At 42.0% G+C, this 20,614-nt stretch overlaps 1 protein-coding gene across 1 annotated transcript; it reads right to left on the reverse strand.

Annotated features, from left to right (window-relative positions):
• Positions 1 to 856: 856 nt before the first annotated feature.
• LOC144738700 (UDP-N-acetylglucosamine--peptide N-acetylglucosaminyltransferase 110 kDa subunit-like) lies at positions 857 to 11,910 on the reverse strand. Its single transcript, XM_078621691.1, is given in 25 exon segments — positions 857 to 1,037; positions 1,116 to 1,239; positions 1,327 to 1,333; positions 1,335 to 1,448; positions 1,450 to 1,584; positions 1,664 to 1,780; positions 1,782 to 1,817; positions 1,901 to 2,071; positions 2,278 to 2,394; positions 2,493 to 2,663; positions 2,752 to 2,877; positions 3,135 to 3,224; positions 3,364 to 3,522; positions 3,773 to 3,952; positions 4,080 to 4,181; positions 4,349 to 4,502; positions 5,220 to 5,320; positions 5,394 to 5,534; positions 5,627 to 5,822; positions 5,966 to 6,045; positions 6,134 to 6,250; positions 9,515 to 9,583; positions 9,678 to 9,921; positions 10,469 to 10,649; positions 11,874 to 11,910. Coding segments are annotated over 25 exon segments (3,150 nt in total).
• Positions 11,911 to 20,614: the final 8,704 nt, after the last annotated feature.

Genomic DNA, 20,614 nt, shown 5'->3' on the forward strand with positions numbered 1-20,614 from the left:
GCCTCAAACAGGATACAGTAACAGACAATACAAAACCCACAACTGATTAGAAAATACTTACCTAGGCCATTCCTTTTTAAGGGATTTTAAAAAAAGAGGAATTTGTCTTTCTCTTACTGCTTGACTGAATTTAGACCCTTTCCAAGGACTTAAAGCTTCTTTGTCCAGTCGTCTTCAGAAGCAGTGACATCAAGGCAAGACAACAGCAAGTGAGCACTTCCTTGATCGATGACGAATATAAGTTGGCAATTGGTGAGGGGAACAAAACCTTATCTATTCCTCAAATCTTGCACATCTATTCATTGCAGTCAGGTATAACTGCTTAAGAAAAACTAACGAGCGGTTTAAGTCTGTGTTACAATTTCATTTTAAAGCTGATGAAACTAAACCGAAATTACGATGAACGGTGCAACACTGTCCTACATCCTTAATGCATTTATAAATAAACCACCAAATAATGACGGCTGGCCATTCTCTCCAAAAGCTGCAGCAGTTCATCTGGTACACATACAAGCAGGAAAGGAAAATCCAGTAATCCACGTACTGAAGGTGCATCAGGACGCTCACAATCCTTTCATGCTCACCGAATACACGGATGTTGAGGACAAGAGTCTTAGACAAACTGCATGGAAGCCTCAGGCTCTATCTGGCTCAGGAAACACAATGTGTTATGTAACGGTGTATGTAATGAGGGACGACTGTGCACATCTTCAGGTTCCTGTGAAAATGAGTGTGTGGGACCAAATCATTCAGGGAAGAGGGCTGGACTGATCGTTCAAGCGAGGGTGCTGATGCAGTTTAAAAAAGATGGGTGGACATGGGTGAGACATAAGGGAGAAGTCAGAGTGCTTCCAGTTCAGGCATTCTCACTGGCTTCTACTGCATGGACTTTGAGGAGGTGTTCCGGCTTGATGCCGCTGCTATAGTGCTCCCACATCTTCAGATAAAGCCTCTCCAGGTCCATTGTGTACTGCTTTGTGTTGAAAAGAGGACTGCAGATTCTCTGCTTCCAAACTCGAGATCGAATCATTTTCAGGCTGCAAGAGAGGGCGAAGATGGGTAAAATCAACAGAAAATAGTGTTTTCTCAAAGAAGTCGGATAAATTTACACTTACTACTCCATGTCAGAGCCTAGTTTGACCGCTATGTCCTCATAATCCTGGCGGCTGTGGGCTATTAGCTCAGGACATCCCAGACAGTTGAGTTGTGAGGCGGCCACACGGGAGGCAAGGGTTTCACCTTGAGGAGAGTTCACAGGTTAAAGAAGAAGCCTATTTACACCAACAGAACATCTGCAGGACATTGGGTAAAACGACAGTGTCTTACCTGGCATAGGTCACCATGGGTGTTCCCGCCCAGAGAACATCCATGCCTGTGGTGTGACCATTGCAAAGAGGGGTGTCCAGGCACACATCAGCCAGCTGCCCCCTCCTCACATGCTCCTCTTTTTGGGGCCACAGGAGAGAAGATGATGCGAGAGCCAGGGAGCCCCATGTTCTGCGCGTACTGCTGGATGTTGGGCTCGCCCACCCGGGACGGGAAAGTAGAAGCCATAAGACGCTGTTGGGCACCACGTTTAAGGATCTGCAGGAAAGAGGGAGATTCAGATAGTTTAGACACACACAGAACAAAAAGCAGCTGCGACTTATTCCGTTCAACTCACGTTGGCCCACATCTGGAGGGTGGGCGGGTCGATCTTGTAGAGCTGGTTGAAGTTGCAGTAGACAATAGAGTCCTCTGGGAGACCATACTGGGAGCGGGTTGTCACAACAATTGTTCGTAGGCATCTCCTCCCCTGTGGCAGCTTTGTTGTTGATCTACAGTGAGTAGAAACAATGACAAACTATACTACTGCTTCCGATTTGCATTTCCAAAGCAGGTGAAATCAAATGGTGCATACCTGTGTGGTGGCCAGGCCGTTGCTGACAGTGAAGTTATTAATTGTGACCTGGATTTGGCCTTGGTTGATCATGTTGATGATTGCTTCTGCTGCTGTGTTCATGGGGATTACAGGCATGGACAGAGCTCCATTGGCATCGCCAACAGCTTCCTGGTTGCTGTCACATTTCATCTGGTCAACAAACGAAGTTCAAAATGAATGTTAGTCACACCCACACCCTGAACCGTGAGTCTCGCATTAAAATGACAATGTATGATATTTATGTTATCTTTACTCAGGAATCAACAATGTCATTGAAATACAGAGTTCAGACTCAAGTCATAACATTGTGAATCATGCAAATTAACAACCAATTGATTCATTCAGATGTCACACACCTTTATCACTTTGACATCTGGCAGACTGTCCAAGAAGGCCTTCAGATCAATTCCATTGAGAACAATGCGGTTGTCAAAGATATGTCCATTGGATTTGAAATCAATCACTGCCTTTTTCTGTGGGCGGGAGAACAAATTACACCTTATGTAAAAGGTTCAAATTACACCTTGGCCTTCAACAGTAATTTTGTTATGATAAATGAAGAAGGACAAACCTTGAGGTGAGGGAACATGTTGGCATGATCACCAATGAAAAAAGTATTGGGCATGTAGGCAAGTTTCTCAGAATACTGCTCAGCTAATTCTATAGGCGATGTCTCTTTGTCAGATATGATGTAGTCCATGAAGGGAGCACCACTGGTTCCTGGATAACCCAGCCACATCGCCTAATGCCAGAGCAGAAACACATATGTGAGGGCAAACAGCCTGAATATATGTCATCTGCTCCTGTCAGAAGTCCTATGCAGAACTTACCTGAATAGGAGCAGGGCGGAGAGCAAACAACTCATTTCTGGCTCCCTTAGTGTATCCATTCATGTTGACCAGAATGTTGATTCCATCCTGGTGAATGCGATCAGCTGCCTTTCCATTGCAAGGAATCTAAAGAGGCAGAAAACAGGTAGCTAACGGAATCAAAACATTAAGGATGTCATGAACTTTTCAAGGTGAGATGAAAATGAAGGCAAACGCTGGAGATGAGCGTAATGTTTTGGACTGTCACATTAAATACTGCCATCACACCTGGTGATATCCAACACAACCAGTCTTATCTTTTTATTTCATTTAACCACAACAACCCTGTAGACATGGTCAGTGGAGTAAATTAGTAAATAACTAATAAAGGAATAAAACATTACTTGTGAGAGATCTGTGAAATGGTGAGCCTCTGCTACTACTTTCACACGGAAGTTGGTGCTATCATCAGGGCTAAGTGCATAGCAGAACACCTGATAAAAACAAAAAGAAACTCCAGTTAAATTTGCAATATACACACTGTCCAATAAATGTCTTCCATGTTGGTTATTTGCAAGATAAGATAGATAAACCTTTAGTAGTCTCACAGTGGAGAAATTGGCAACAACCCACCTCAAATTTCTCAGGATTGTGCATTCCAGGAATGGACTGCATCAGGTGGGAAGTTGGGTGGTTGCCAAAGTCTGAGCTGACGTAACCAATACGCAGACGTCCATTGCTGCCCTTTAAATCCTTAGGATGCTCGAACGCAGGTTTGTGCAGTGCATTGATCTGTTGAATACACACAGATGTAAACAACAACATACAGCAGCACCAATCATAGTGGGTACAAGCTACAAGACATTTGTTTTTACTCATAATCCAACTTATGCCACATACTCAGCCATGCAGTCCCTCCAGCAACAGCAGAATATCCAGGGTCTCACCCATCTCTTACCCTGCAAATCCCTGCAGTCACCTTACACCACCCCCCTCCTCCCAAAACAAATTAAAGGTTACTTGCTTTGTTTAGTGCGTGTACCTTGTCCAGACAAAGGTTTCCATGGCGTTCGGCAATGGCCTTGCGGAAGGCATGAGACAGTGGATACAGCATACTGTGGTGGGGGTGTACTGAAGGCAAGCGGTTCTTGTCCAGCTGGTCAGCCACAATGCTCACAAGCTTCTTCATCCGCTCATCATAATCTGTCCAATCGCACACAATCTGGAGGAGTGGGAGAAATCACAGGAGAAAAAAAACGTGCCAAATCAACAGGTATTTCACATTCAGATCATTATTGGCAAGAGTAAATACTGCACATAAACACAGGCATTATAGAAAACATGCTAACCTGCAAGCAGTGTGCCAAGTTACAGTATGCATCAGGGAAGTCAGGCTTGAGTTTCAAGGCTGTGCGGTAAGAGGCAATGGCCTCTGGGATATTTCCAGAATCCTGGCAGTGACAGCAGACATTACAATACAATGGAAAAATTCTGTTTCCATTTACAAACTACTCATGTACGTTTGTTTCTTGATATACAAGTGACCGGGTGTGGGTGATAACTGCATTTCTAGCACTCACTCAAAGCACAAATGTCCAAGTAAAAGAATTGATCCTACCTTGTGAATTGAGGCCAAATTGCTGTGAGCGTCAGCAAAGGCAGGGTTGATCTGGATGGCACGTGTGTAGCACTGAAGTGCTCCTTGTACATCCTGCATTTCCTTCAGTGTGTTACCCATGTTGGAGTAGGCATCCGCAAACGTGGGACTGATTCTAAAAACAAATGGCAAAACTCAACTGCTGCAGATTATTGCCATGTCAGCACGCCACTTTACTTAAAGGTTAACTATGTATTATTAACATATTTTATTGATTAAAAGCTGTAAAAAAAAAAAAAAAATGTCTACAGTGCGTTTAGAGGGGCACAGAATGAAAGTGTAGCTTTTCCTGAAAAAAATATGTGAACTAATTATTTCATATTTTTGACGGGTTCGGTAATGTGTTTATATGTACAGGCCGATAGCGATTGGTGCATTGTGAGGTGCCAGATATGGTCTCTGTGCTCAGAACAGAAGGCAGAGTCGGCAAGTCCTGCAGCAGCAGCTTCACAGCGTTATGAATCACAGAGGTAGAATGACCACAGAAGAGTAAAAACAGAGTCAGTATTGTAGAAGCAGATGCTGGATGGACTAATAGAAAGGATATCCTTGGCATCAAAATGCAGCGGGAAACGTTACTTGTTGGCCAAATCCCTCTTCAACAACGTTACTTGTTTTCATTATACTACATTTACCCTAGATATGACATTACTGGTCGTGAGCCATCCACCTCCACACCCAGTAAACAAAGGAAACGGAGGCAGCTCAATCCTCCTGCCCTGTCCAGTATTGCAGGTTCACTTTCACCACCGCGATCTATATATTCTGTGTGAATACATATAGCTACCTAGATCTCATAGACGACCATGAGCATACTGTGAAGTTCACACACCTGATGGCCTCCTTGTAGTGCATGAGGGCCTCCTGCAGTTTTCCCTGCTGCTGCAGAACACTAGCCAGGTTAGAATGAGCTGCAGCGAACTCCGGGAACACCTGGTGCAAAAGACATTGACGTAAATACAAACGTCAGTGATGGCCTTGAGAGAAAAGTCATCTCTGTACTAACCTCCAGGGCTTTCCTGTACAGCTGGACAGCATCCTCAATGTTGCCCTGTTCACGTTTTATATTGGCCAAATTGTTAAGAGAGTCTGCATGCGTAGGACACAATCTTAAGGCTGTGTTGTAGCACTCTTCGGCTTCCGACACCTGGGAAAGATTTGAGCATTTTAGTTTAAGTTGGTTGTTTATGACCCAACACGTGACACTCTGGACAGGGAGCACATGCTCGCTCTGCTTACATTGCCCTTCTCCTTAAGGGCATTTGCCAAATTGCAGTATGCATCAGGAAAGTGGGGCTGCAGCTCAATAGCACGGCGGTAGGTGTCAATAGCCAGGTCTATGAGACCCTGCTCGTAGTAGACACATGCCAGGTTTCCATGGACAACGGCATGGTTGGGACTGAGGCTCAGTGCTCTCAAGTATCCGGCAACAGCTCTGAAAATAAAGATGTGTGTCAGATCCACCTGTGACTGAATGCTAAAAATGATCAATTACTGTGTAAGAAAATATAAAGTGTAAAGGATCAATTACAAGATTGCACATGAACGCACAGATAGGACTGCGGAGCCTGAACTCACCTATCAAAGATGCGGGCTTCCTTCAAAACATTTCCTAGATTGATGTATGCATCAAGAAAATTTGGGTCCAGAGTCACTGCCTAAAATTACAAGCAAAGTTTGAAATCACAGACACAAACAGATTGAAATGTGTGACTTTAAGTGTTTGAAGAGATTTAGGCAACTGACCTTTTCAAAATGGTGTATGGCCAACCATATCTCTCCCTGGGCGTTGAACACACAACCCAGGTTGCTCCAAGCCACAGCAAAGTTGGGTTGGGTCTCAATGGCTTTCAGGTAACAAGCCTTCAACAAGTTTGCAATTAAAAAAAAACAGGAAAGAGGAGAATAGGCAGGAAGGGAGAGGTATAGTACGCAGAAGGGAAAGATAAGGGAATGTAAAATAAAAACAAAAGAAGATTGAGAATAAAAGTAAGAAAAAAACAAAAAGGGCAGGGAAAGCAAAATTAGCGACTATTCTCCATCATAGCAAAAAGTGAGTCTGCAGCATGGGCTTGCATGCGCACCAGTCTGCCGCGCTAAGCTGCATTGCTTTTTTCCTACGCTGCGCAGATCCAACCAACACCCACACGTACGCCCTCATCTTGCAGTTATGACCTCATTCTCACCAAACACAGTGGCTCTTTGACCCAGTAACTTATCCTGAAAAACAGAAGCAGCCCAAATGAGAGCTTTATTTTTTTTTTCACCTGTCCAAATGAGAGCTTTAGACATTCTACTCCACGGACATTGTACAGAACTATGTGGACAAGATATCTCACAACCTGGGATGCTGGACCGTGTGTGTAGGTGATGGTCCCTGTAATGCATGCGCAACAATTCCACGCAGGCGCGCAGGTGTGTGTGTCGCCATCAGCACCACCACAATGCGCCACAGAACGCTCGCATGACCTTGCTCCTGGCAAAGATCATTATCTTGCTGCTGCGCTCGCTGAATGGCCAGGTCTGACAGCTGCAGACCAACACCCCCTGGCAGAACAACTGCCACACCAGACTGGCACACTCACGCCCAGGTTCTCAGAACAATAGGGGAAAGTAGGGCAGTGGCTCAACTATGATGACTTAAGAAATATTTCACTTAGCAAGTTAAATATATATGTATGTATCATATAAAAAGCCAATAGTGAGATTCAGGGGCATATATGGGAGCGAGGCTGGTTAATAGTGGGGAGAGGTCCTCAACGTCCTCAACCAACTGGCCCAAGGGAATGGGGTTGGGAGCGCATGCATGCGCGTTCCACCTTTATGGTCGCTTGGAAGGTATCGCTGCGCAGCCCCTGCGCTACTGCAGACTCACAGCGCACTATCTGCATCATCAGAGCGCTGCAACTCCAAATAAAAAAGGAAAAAATACAACAAAACTGGAAAAATTACCAACATGTAAGAGTTAGAGGGTTCTTACTTGCTTTTCACGATTATTGCTTCCAAATCCAAGTTTCTTTTTACTCAGTAAAGAATTCGGTAATTAGTATAAGCATATTTAAGAAATGCTTACTGTAAATTCTTTTGTTACTTTTTTTCTTTTGCTCTTCAAAGACGCCACAGACAGAGGAGCTCAAGCATGAAGTGAGGTGGTTTTTCTTTTGTTGGCAGTTACAAACCCGTTACCATATTTTTGGACTTTGTCAGAGTGGTGGCCGCGGCTGGCTGGAAGAAGAGGAGAAGACTGAGGCTGCCCTAGTGTTCCTTTCCGCCGGGGCACCTACGCAGGAATAGTGTCACCCACCTGAAACCTTCTAAATAACAATATCAGTCGTGGAAAAACCAAAAGAGACAAAATCAGAAACAAGATCGTTTAGTACATTTTTTTTAACAGGACATTCTTCTTAAAATATGGAAAAAACGGGTTCTTCCAAATCACAACAAACACAACAGGCTAATCTTAGATTTCATTCATGCAATAAATGTTACATTTTAAAAGAAACAAAAAATGCTTTGAAGGTAGCAGGGAGGGAAGAAAGGCTCCGATTGTGTTCAGTTTATCAGTATAATAGAGTTTATCAATTTCATTTTCAAGATACGCTACAGGAGGGCAGTTACTGGCTTGATCTTGCCAAAATGAACTGATCCCATTTCTTGGGGAATAATATTACATATTTGAAGGAAAATAGAAGAAGTATTAATCATTGCTTTTCCTTTATTTCTTTCCCGCATTTTCAGGAAATGATTAAGAACTTTGTTTTTCTTTATCCTGGCCTGCTTTCTTGAATCCTGGCCAATGGGGGTGGGAGAAAAGTCTGTGGTTTAATGGTTTGTATCTAGAGGCCTCCACAGCTCTGAAATAAAAAAGTCATCGCTGTTGCTGCGCATGCCTGTCTTTCTAACCCAGCATCTGACGCAGGCAGTAGAGTAGAGAATGGGAGCTGTCTGCCTGACACCACTTGGGCAACTTTAAGGACCTTGTAGATTTTCCTGTGTTACAACACATTGTTTTACAGTAGGCAGCCGACTGGACATCAAGAGTAAAAAGACAAAAACAACAAAGAAGTGCATTAAAAGCACTGATGCGGTGCTCTTCTTGCACATGTTGCAGATGCAGAAATGTCAGGAAAACAGCTCTGATCGCGCACACTCCACCAGTCCTAAGCAAGCGCGCGGAGGGTGGAGCGACAGAGCCAGGGAGCTGGTCACCCACTGATGCTCCTCCCCACTCCTTAACCCCCCTCTAACGCAAAATAAGATGGCCTGTAACCACTGGGACAAATCCACATCTCCAGATTTTACCCAACCCAGGGAGCCCTCCTGCAATATATAATAACAATCATCAAAATATGGAATCAAGTTTCTCTAAGTGACCAAATAGACGCTTTAACACTATGGGGGAAAAACATGTGGCATCAGCTGTACTCAGAACAGTCAGCTGGATAATACTGGAGAATAGTGGTTAGGTTAGAAACCATCTTATCTTTTGCAATGCAAAGATAAACTAGCGTCTCATCAGTTCATATATTCTTCACAGACCGAGCCAGCATTTTCCCTCCAAAATCAACTATGAAAATACATGAATTGTATCAATTAGCGATAAGCTGTTTCAAATCTTAAAACTTCAGCCTTTGTTCCTGATGAAGGGGGGGGGGGGCGCTCTGGTAAAAGGTCAAAGTAAAGCAAATGTAAAGAGTGGTATGGGGTGGTGATAAATATGATAAATATAAGATGTTTACTATGAAAAAAATATATATGAATAAAGTGCATTTTTAAAAGCATCATACAGGATGTTTCTTTTCAATAATTAATCTTAAAAAATAAAATACAAAAGGTGGTTACCTTGAAAATGTTTTGACTCATTTTAGCCCAAAATGTCAAAAAGGTTTTGGTAAGTTAGGAACGTGAAGCTCACTGCTGCTTTGAGGCTACTTTTTCTGGGATTCATATGACATACAAGATGTCAAAAAGAAGGTAATATCTATGGTTTTAGTAAGGTGGGACTAAACTATAACAAACAAAACCAAAAAAAGGCGAGGGAAAAAAACAGATAAAACCAGAGGTCCAGTTGCCTACAAGAAAAAACAGATCACACATCTGCTAAAATGCCAACCCACTATAACATACCTTAGCCTCTTCCAAACGTCCAAGTGCTTTAAGTAAGTTGCCTAAGTCGCTCCGTACGCAATAAAGATCCTAGGAAAGAAACAGCAACCATTACCATTCTGCGACAGTAGGCTGCAGACCAATGCTTTTGCAATGTAGTTTCACCATAGGGCATGTTACTTACAGGGTTATACTGTAAAGCAGACACATAGGCCTGCACCGCTCCCTCCATATCCCCTGCAGCCACCAGAGCTGCTGCCAAGTTAATGTATCCATCTATGAAGTCTGGCTTCAGTCTCAGAGCATGGCGATAATGTTCGATGGCCTCCTGCAGTTGTCCTCGTTCCTTGTACACATTCCCCAGGTTGGAGTAGGCCTCAGCCAACATTGGGTTCTGTTTGATGGCCAAGGTACTGAAGTGAGCAGACCTGTGGAGTCACAATTGGAACGGACAGATTAAAATCTTGGAAGGAGTGAGTAGCTGAACAGACAGTGCCACACAATGAGAAAGAATCCTGTTTGGTCACCACAACTAAAATTCCAATATTCTCCATAAAATGTTCGATTACAACACATATTTCAACAACTTTAAAAGTTTGAGAGTCTAGAATGTATGGGTAATTTTAAAACAGAATGAACACACGAAAATTAAGTTGTAATACACTTCTGACATTGTAAACACAGAAGAATGGAATGTACAATCATCTTAAACCTACAACTTGTAAGACCCCAAGACCATCACCATGAAACCTATAAAGCAACATTATCACAACCAGAAAAATTACATTCACCAAGAGGAGAAAAGCAAAACCATATTTGACTGATCAACAGGATTTCCAATGAAGAGGATGACTGACGAATTACAATCCCAACACCAGTCGTGTGCATTGAAAGTCGTAGTGGACCCATCATTCCCCTCCGCACCGTCACATTATGTGCATGGTGTGCATTGAGTCTAGCCCCCCCACACCTCACCTGTCAAGTCTTCGACACTGGAAATGGATGGAGGACAAGAGCAGCAGCACGCCTGTGTTATCAGGCTCCTGGCGCCAAAGCTGCATGCAGTGGCGCTCTGCTGCCTCAAAGTCCCCTGACTGATATTCCCGGTGTGCCAGCTCAGCCAACCCTTGGAAGGAAAGCATACGTTTTGTCGGTTCTGGAGCACCAACACAGCCCAAGGAGGGGGGAAACAACATGTTAGATGTGATGGAAGAAAATAAGGCAGGCAAATAAAAATGAAATGGAAAAAGATGAGACCACTGCATTGAATGAAATGATTTAAACTCAACAGAAAACATGGGCAATGGCCTTGATGAAACTTAGCATGAGTATTGCAATGATAAAATGGGGGAAAACAAAGAAACATACAATAAAGGGGGGGTTTCACACTTTCAGTTGCTGACATTGAGGTTTGAATTTGAGGTGTTTTTTTTTATCAACTTCCTGTTAGCAATTCTGTCCATATTCATTCAAGCCTTAATTATTAAATGTGTACCTGCACAACGAATGCACAATGAACAACGAATTACCTGTACTATAATAACGGACAAATAATTTAATACTTAAGTGACAAATTGTCTGCTTTTAGCCCATCAATATGGATAGTCTTCACAATTTACTGCCAGTTTATGGACACTGCATTAACTATTAATAACCCTTTCATTGGACAGTATTGGACAAACTGCTCGCAACTTTATGCCTATTTTTTTTATTATTTTGTAACAGTCTATAGTTAATTATGTGCAAGGTCTGTGAATTTCGTATGACACAAAATCAAACTATGTACTATTCTGAATCATTAAATTATTCAATGTATTTTTATCCCTAGTTTCAGGAATGAAAAAAGATTTGTGGGTTGAATTTAAGACACGACACTAATCTTACATGGATTGGAGCAATCAAAAACAAAATTCAGCCCGTATAAAATAATAATAAACGCGATTGGTGTTGCTCCGAGTACCATTACCAGTACCAGTACCGTTAAAGCGACATGATTAGAATTATGACGTTGTTTTATTGAAAATACGTGTTAACTGGCAAGCTACGACATGGCTTAGACGTTTTTGAGAAGATTATACGACAGCGAATCATACCAGTGCGTTAACAAAATTGTGCGATTTTCAGATTACGCCCTACGTCGTTTCAAACAAGGCTAATGCTAACTGCGACTTTCAGAGCATGCTAACACTAACATGGCGTTCAATCGGTCTAGTATTGACATTGGCGCAAAATGGGCCCAAATTCGGACATAACGTTACATAACGCAATAAACTGAGGAATTGTGTGTAATGTTTTCTGTTTCTATTGGAAAACCCGGGTCGTAGTTGTCTTCATGGCTTCCCACGATCACTCGTCATTTTTCCACACTGGAGCCACTAACCTGTGCTGTCAGCCACGTTCCCCACTGAGCTCGCCATCTCCTCGGTCTTCGTTTCCTGCACGGTGGTCGTCAACGTGCCAGCTGGTTACGAACAGTTTTTGAGAAAACGGGGTTCGGACAGTCGTCTTTGTCGGCTCCGGCCACCGAACACGTTGCGACACAGCTAAGCCAATGTTGGGTTTCCGTTCTTCGTGCAAGCAACACGTACGGAACGGCTTGTCTTGACTACTATATAGCTGAATAACGAACAGCGTTAATCAACAGACTTTTTTTTCAACATCTATTTATTAGGTACATTAAGCACAGTAATGAAGGGCTCACGTTGGTTGATCCCTCACGACAAAGCGTTCGAGAACCTAAAATGGCGAAATGGGTGGAGCTGATTTTTTGCGAAGAACTAGTTCCGCATGTTTTAATTTCGAGGAAACACAATATATTAATTGTTGATTAAGAATACACTACTTGATCATAGTTTGCATGCTGCAGCTTTTTGGCATTTGTAAAATAACAACTTATTATTCAAGCCGCACGTAGCGAAATACACTATAAATGATACAACAGAAAGGTCATTGCGCGGAAGAGCACATTGGTGCAGTGACAGAAGGCAGTCGTTATCTGGCAGCGTGAGTGCATGGAACGTTCCTGCCCATGTAAACATGATTCAGCAGATATCTGACCAATAATAATAATAATAATAATAATAATAATAATAATAATAATAATAATAAAGAAGAAGAAGAAGAAGAAGAAGAAGAAGAAGAAGCACCATCATCATCATCATCATCATCATCATCATCAGTGTCCTGTTTTATGAACGCCACATGCAGCATGTACCCAGTAATTTAACTCAGTTTTAGGATTCTGCATTGACCTTTAATACAAGTAGATGCTGCTGACATTTGTTTGACAGTAGCGCAAATGAAAAGACAAAAATGAAATAAATCTTGTACACCGTTAGAATATGATTACTGCAGGATTTCTGCTGAGGGACAATTAAGGATTATATTATCTTAATAGAGGCCAGCAGACTTATGGTTACAGCTGAACAGACACTGACAAGAGTCTTCACTGCTAAGTACATCTGACGTCCAATAGGAAGTCAGAATGCCCCAGGAGGATGAACATATGATATAACATAAAATAAGCCTTTATTGTCCCACAGCAGGGAAATGTATGGCATTGTACCATAGTCAAAAACGAAAAGATACAGGTAAAAATAGGTAAATAGTAAACAGTGTTTGCACATGAGAAAGAGAAATCTAAGTAAACATACAATAAACAATAGAGAAGATAGGTAAGATAGAACATATTTGCACAAGAATGGTAGTTCTGAGATGATATATTCAGATGGTTCTTGCTGTCAAGATAGGGAGTCTGTTTCATTATCTAAAAATAATTTTCAGTTTGAGGGACTGAGTGTTCAAATTTCAGATGTCATTGCAGGCTCATGATCTCACTGAGGGCAACATAGTGATCAAATGAAATGAAATGAAATCAATCTTTATTTGTTTAGCAACATTCATATTTAAAGAAAAATGCAACACATTGATTTACAACAATAAAACATTAAAACATCCCATCCCACACATAAACACCCCCTCCCCCAAACACACACACACTGCACTCTCATGCATGGCTTAGCACAGAGGATCCAGGCAAGGAAAAAGCCACCAATGGGTGGCCATCCACACTGAGAGGCATCATACAAAGAGCAACCACAAAGAGCACCGCCATAGAGAGCCCCCATAGCCTGGACAGACCAGGGTCGACCCCACCCAGGAAGTGGAGCCTTCCCCCCCCAGTCCCTGCAGGGCATGAGGGACTCCCAAGACTACGCCCCTGTGGGCAGAGCAGATACAACCCCCAGTGTGGAGGGCCCCCATGAGGAAACACTGGAGCTAAAAACCAAAAGACTAAAACCATGTAAAAAAATTCTAAAATGGGGAAGATTAAGAAAAATCCACAATATTAATATACAGAACTAAAACTAATAAAGTAAAAGTAGGTAGGTAACAATAAAAGAAAAATCTTTGAAAACAATTAAAGATTAAGATAAGTAAAAGAAGTCAATTAAAATTGAACCTTAAAGTCAATCTGAAACGGATGGGAGCCAATGCAGCGATTTCAAAACAGGTGTAATGTGCATCTGCCTACTGGTCGGGGCGGCTGAATTCTGCAATAATTGTAGATTATTGATGCTCTTTTTAGGAAGACCAGAGAGCAGGGCATTACAATAATCTAAACGACTTAATATAAAAGCATGCATCAGCACCTCCGTGCTGGCCTGACAGTGATGGACAGACTGACTTGATACACTGATTTAAAACGTCATTCTCAACATGACAAAGCCATAAAAGACTTTGAATGACATTCCTGGCCTTGGTTGGATTTAAATATCTCCTTCAGCTCGAAAAATGTAAAATTAACTACCTGTGACGAAGAGCACGTCGTCACCTGACATTGCACATATGGCACAAGACACTTTGGACTGAGTAGAGGTACAAATGCACTTTAATAACTGCACAGGCACTTTGTGGAGCAACAGCACTTTATTGAACATTTGCACAATACATTTTAACACATGGCTTTTTGCACATTTTTAAAGGCTAAGTTACTGATTGAATGTTTATCTCTGTTTGTCCTTGTTGAATTGGGTTTTATTGGTGGGGGCTGTGTGGGTTGTGCAGTTCCACCTAGGAGAAAGGGACATACAATTACAATGTTGCTTAGTGTGTGCAAGAAGGGAGAAAGTGTATTGGGTACTCACCAGTCTGTGTGTCTTCAGGGTGTGCAGGCAAAAGGCTTCCCAAGGGAAACGAGTACCTGGTTTTATAGTTCCGGGCAAAACCAAGGGTAAATTGGTGGGGGAGATGGATGTGTGTGTATGTGCGTAATATGGACATCTAATTTGTCCATATAACATCATAATTCAGATAAATGGTTGTAAATGGGGGTTAATCACATAAATATATCACATTACAAGAGTGAGGAGTTATTCATGTATGCAATAGACCGGAGTAGTTGAGACCTTCCAGACACTATATATAGGCGCCATTTTACCATCTGGGGCTGGCTGATTGTCCTCTGTAGCTAACCTGAAGTAAACACACCATTCTGTGACACCTGGAACCTGCGTTGGACTATTTTTCTGATGCATCATCCAGCCGCAATTGTGGTCATCCTAACACTACCATTTTGAAAATAATCTTGAAAAGTGTCAATAGGTACTGTATATATGATTATCTGACATTCTACACAGCATTCCTGAACATAAGTATAGAGTTTGTACTTGAATCTTGCAAAAAATAATTAATTTGGTCCCACATCTGCAGAATAACAGAACCTTTGTCTGGTCAAATATTTTTGCAGGGGTGTGAGGATGACAAGTATGTCAATGGCCAGAAGGGGGCAGCATCTATAAATAAACTGAAATAATTCTGGATTTTGAATATGATGCTGTCTCAGAAAGAAAGAACAAAAATTGTATGCAAGGCTCACACGTTTGTACCTAGCGCACATGTAACCGTTTCTGCAAAGAAAATCTTTCATCGGTTTCTACATGAAAGCGCCACACATTCTGGCCTGCGTAACATATCAAATACAAACCATTTGCCCATATTCCTTTGAACCAAACATTCTATACAACACAGACAATCATCATTCCCTCATTCATCTCCTAGACTCACTTGTCAGTTTTGAATATCTGGCTAATGAAGTGCTGGTCATTAACGTGCCATTCTGCCCTGAAGATGCTGAAAGGATGCGTGGGGGGTGCTGGTGAGGATTCTGCTTGCTGCACCCCATTTTTTCCCATCGAGCCTCTATGGGAAAAAGTTGACATCATTGCTCATGTTGGTTTTGCACTGTGTGCTCAATGCATGCACGGGGTGCAGGTTTTGTGTACTCTTCCACACGTTCCTTCGCTTTGCTCCCACTCTCCACACTGCTCGTGGTCACAGAATGATGTCATGGGTGCTGTGTGTCCATGGCAATTTCATCTGACATGCTTTATCTTTGTGCAAACTGCAGTCAGTAGCCTCACATCTCCTGCCTAAAGGGTCAGTTAGGGCTCCACACAACAGACCCCAACGCTCTCACGCGGGCTATATTAGGAAGCATGTGAGAGCAAGAGGTTCAGTATTTTGCTGATCAATTCAGGCTGTTATTAACATCCAGTAAAGCCTGGAAACATCAGGAACTTGTTGTGCTGTTTAATTGCTCCGGCAGAATGTTCTGCCACCAAATGAGTGGCCTGAATTATTCAACCCATTTACTCTAGGATAAGTTCCAATGGCCACTGATGACCCACATTATCTGTAATGTTTAGGATGGCTTTCCTCCATTCCTGAATAGGGCTGCTTCTGGGTTTACAGAGAGTTCATTAGTGAGATACTTGGTTAAATTCACTCACTCATACTCAGAGCTGTTTGAGTCTTTACAGAGCATTAGCAGACACATACATGCATACATCTACATACATTCATATTTAGTGACATCTCTTAGTCAAACACATCTGGACCAACAATCATGCACATGTATCACTGTGACCCTCGACACTTTTTGATGAGGAGGATTAATGGATCCTTTTGATTTTCGGTTCACAATGGCTGCCCCGACCATGCAGGGATACTAAACTAATTTCATCAGTGGATGAAAACTAGATGCAACCATCTGCTAAAAATGTCACTCAGTGGAAATTAAAGAAGCCGAATGTCAATTTTATGATGCTGTCACAAGAAGAGCAAAATAAAATGGCTATTGAAGTAACAGAACAAATGTGTGCTGATCAGACAGATACAATTACATCTCTGTCCATAAAAGTGATGCAATATAAAACAACACAATGGAGCCTGCAGCTGTTTTACACGCAAGTGGAATTGCATATGGAAAGTCGGCATCCATGCCTCCTTGGTTGTCTTCACACTGTGAATGAATACAGAGATGGTTCAGGGCTAAAATCCGTTGCAAAAAGCAAAAAGACAACTATCATTTCTGCATGAGTGCAACACTTTAAACCTTTGCCAGATGGCTAACAACAGACCGATTTGTCACGAAGCTCCCTCGATATAAAAAGAGAAAAAGAGGTTTTTTTCTACTGGAACAACTTTGCACAAACCAGCAATCAACAATTTAGCTTGGAAACAGATCTGTGATATTTGGAAAAAGTGTAACACCATGGATGTTTTTTCACAACGGCAACATTTTGTTGATTTTTCCCTGTTGATTGAAGTGAGGCAAAAGTAAAACAGTGCACAAGGTGGAAAAGACAAGGAACAAGAGCTTGGTGGGAGGGAAAAGAGCGAAATTTGAACATGATGAGGCAACGACATTTGTTCTGTGATGTCCTCACACTTCTCAAAGTGTGTCATCCGCACAAAAGAAACAGTAGAAGTTTATTGTAGCACCTTAAATTATAAGCCCATGTACTGTGAAGTCATTCTGAACGCTGCATTCTATAGACGGGCAGTAATATTAGACATCTAGCTGCCAGCCATGTTAATTATCAGGTGCTGGCAGCTGGACTCATGCTCACTCTTCATTCAAACGTTTGTCAGCTGCAGACTCATGTTTTTATAGCTTCACATTTCCTGGTTTGATGTGGTGTTTGCGGACACAACAGCTATGCAGGGGAAACACATTGCTGTGAACAGTGTGTTTCTGTTTGAAGTTACTTTGGTGGAAAATACCAACTTCAGTTACAGTTTAGTATAATGGTTATGCACTGCCAGTGTTATCGATTTGTAATTTCCCAGCTCATTAAAACACACACACACACACACACACACACACACACACACACACACACACACACACACACACACACACACACACACACAAATTGCAGGCCATGAGTCATTATTAAAAGTACTTTTTGTATACTCTGTCACTCAGTGAGACAGGCTGTACCTCTGTCAGTCCACGCACACACAGCAGGAACAAGACAGGCCTGTTTCACAAAAAAACATTCAATATTTGTTTGAGTTTGTTCATACTAAAATGAGGAAAACTTCAGAATTTTCCCAATGTCAGGGTTATAGATAAACAGAGTTCCAACATATGAAACATGTTTGGTTTGATTCTGTCAGTTAATGTGAAAATATAATTAAATCCAATTATAATTAATAATTAAATCAAAAGTCAAATCATATTAAAATAACAAAGACCTCTTCTGGGTTTTACATAAACCTGCTTTCTGGAACCTGCCTGTCTTCAGGTGTTACAGCCTGTCTGGTGCCAGAGCTGTTGTCCATCTGACTTCCTGACCTCTCTCCCTTCACCCTGCGCACTCCTCCTTTCTTGTATTTCTCCCTCTTCCTTTTTCAGCGGGGAGGAGAGTGACAGTGTTGAGAGGAACTGATGACACTTCTCGTGATAGCAGCTGTCAGTCTCTGCTATTCGTTACAGCGGCTGATTGACATCCTCTCCAACCCTGATCCTTCATACAGCTCTCCAAGAATTTGTCTTGAGACAATCCCTCTTTTTTCTCTCATTAGGAACGTAGTGATTCAACAGTTGGACACACATTTACTGAATAATCACCAATAATAATTGGTGACTGGATCTTCTGCTCCAATTGTTCATGTTGCAAATTCTTCTGCACTGACTGCACTGATCCCAGCTTTAACAGATCTCATTTTAGATCCACCTGAGGGGCATCAGGTGGTTCAATACTAGAGACGGGATGTCTGGGCTGGGGACGGATTAGAGGAGACTCCCCCTGCCTCACTGCGGTATTGGATGTCTGAGCGGCTCCTGTGTGTGCTATGTGGGGGTATGTTGTACACTGGTCCTCTGGTTTTCCACCTTCTTTGAACTCATGTGCAGCCTCAGATCAGACTGAATCATGCTCATCAACTTATGTCACTTTTACTGTCTTACGCTATTTACGTCTACTCTGAAGACTTCTTTTTATTTCTTTTATGACATTCACTTGCTTGTTAAACAGGTTATGGGTCTGCATTAAAAAAGTTTATCCTGACTCTCATATTTTATAGCATATATCTCACTGGTTCAGATTATTCACAATAAGACTCACTAATGTTTAATTGTGTCATCAAATTAAAATGAGGAGGCACCAACCAGGCGTCTCCTCTGCCTGTAAAAACACTGTAAAAACAACACTTGTTGTAGGCCTGTCCTCCTCTTTGTTTCATTCATTGTTTCTTTGTCCTTTAACTGCAAGCACACTAACTAAATGAAACAACACACAAATGCAGCGTTCTATGGAAGCCCAAAGTATCCTGTGAAAAATTATGAGAAATAACAATGATGGGGAAAATTACTTGAAATAATGATTAATCTCAAAACGAAACAAAATCATTCTATGTTATGCACTGCAGGGATACGGAGTTGAGTAGTTCTGTGTTTGCCGTTCTATTTGCTCCAACGAATCTTGCTCTTCTCCACTGACCTCTGGCACCAGCAAGACCTTTTTTCACACCACATGAGAAATGGGTGTTAATGAGCATTTGAAAAGGTGTATTCAGTGAGTCAGTGCATTTATACCAGGCTTTCACCACCTTAAAGAGCATGATGTCAATAGTTGGAGATTTGAGAAATGGCTCCATAAGTGGAAAACTTTCTAACAGCACAAAAACAGTGCTGATGCCCTTAAACCACTTCAAATGTCTTAACGCTCTCAGCGAAGTACAAACCTGTTTTTCCCTGGGTGATGAATGTCTTTATATTATCTGTGAATGAGTTGATTTATTGTTGCACTGCTTTTATAAAACCGCCCTCAATGGACTGTAAAGGCTTGTAAAGGCTTCAAGGCTTGTTCTCAAAGCCCCACTTGTTGAAATGAATGTTAATGGTGTTTATTTTGACAACATTGACCTTTATTCTAAGATACTAATTAGTTTCCCATTAAGTACCTACATACAGGATTTTTATTTCTCTTCTTTTACTCATCAGCGTGGTGGACCTCTCTCGTGTCCTCTTTTCTCTGCTTCTCTTGGAAAGGGTTCTTCTGCATCATTCAAAAGCCTTTCTTAACCAGTGGCAGTTACAATATACAGTAACTGACCTGTGGCCAGACGAGAAGCAATTAGGACCAGTGCTGTGTGTGACAACTTTGTGAGACCTTTTATCCAGAAAAGTGGATCATCCATCACTAACCCCACTCCCCTTGTCGAGCCCCTCTTCTGCCACAGGTTGCATAATAGGCTCTACCTTGTGAGTCAGTCGTGGTGGGAGGAACATTGTGTCTGGAAAGAAGGTCACTGCCAGAGAGTAGAAATCAAGCTTTTATTGAGCTCAGGGCACAATACAGCACTGTTCCCCCTAAAACCAAAGATCCACGCTTCCTGCTGTCATAAAATCACATCAGGAGGAAGACGAGTGTTGCAAGCGTACTTATTCTACAAGTCCTTTTTACCGGTTGGGTGCTTCGTATGTCCCTTGCAATTCATCATGGTCTCTCTGTCGTGTGAAAAACCTTTCCCTTTCAGTGTTATTGAAGCTGGTTCAAGTTATGTAACTGCACACAATGCCACACTAACGGATTAGACAGACTTTGAGAAGATAAGCTTCATAAAAAAGCACACTAATTTTATTCTTTTCTGAGGCAGATCTAATGAGTTATGATGAAAATCACCATCACAATCTGCTAATCACAGGTAAAGCAGCTACAGTGGTGTCCATCTTCTCAGCTGTTTCTTTGCCCATACTTTCACAAGGTGATTCGTTCTAGTCATACAGTACATTATTCAACCATTTTGTTCGTAACCCTGTTTTAACAG

The sequence above is a fragment of the Lampetra planeri genome, unplaced genomic scaffold, assembly GCF_965212315.1.
Source record: "Lampetra planeri unplaced genomic scaffold, kcLamPlan1.2.h2 scaffold_1132, whole genome shotgun sequence".
NCBI lineage: Eukaryota > Metazoa > Chordata > Hyperoartia > Petromyzontiformes > Petromyzontidae > Lampetra > Lampetra planeri.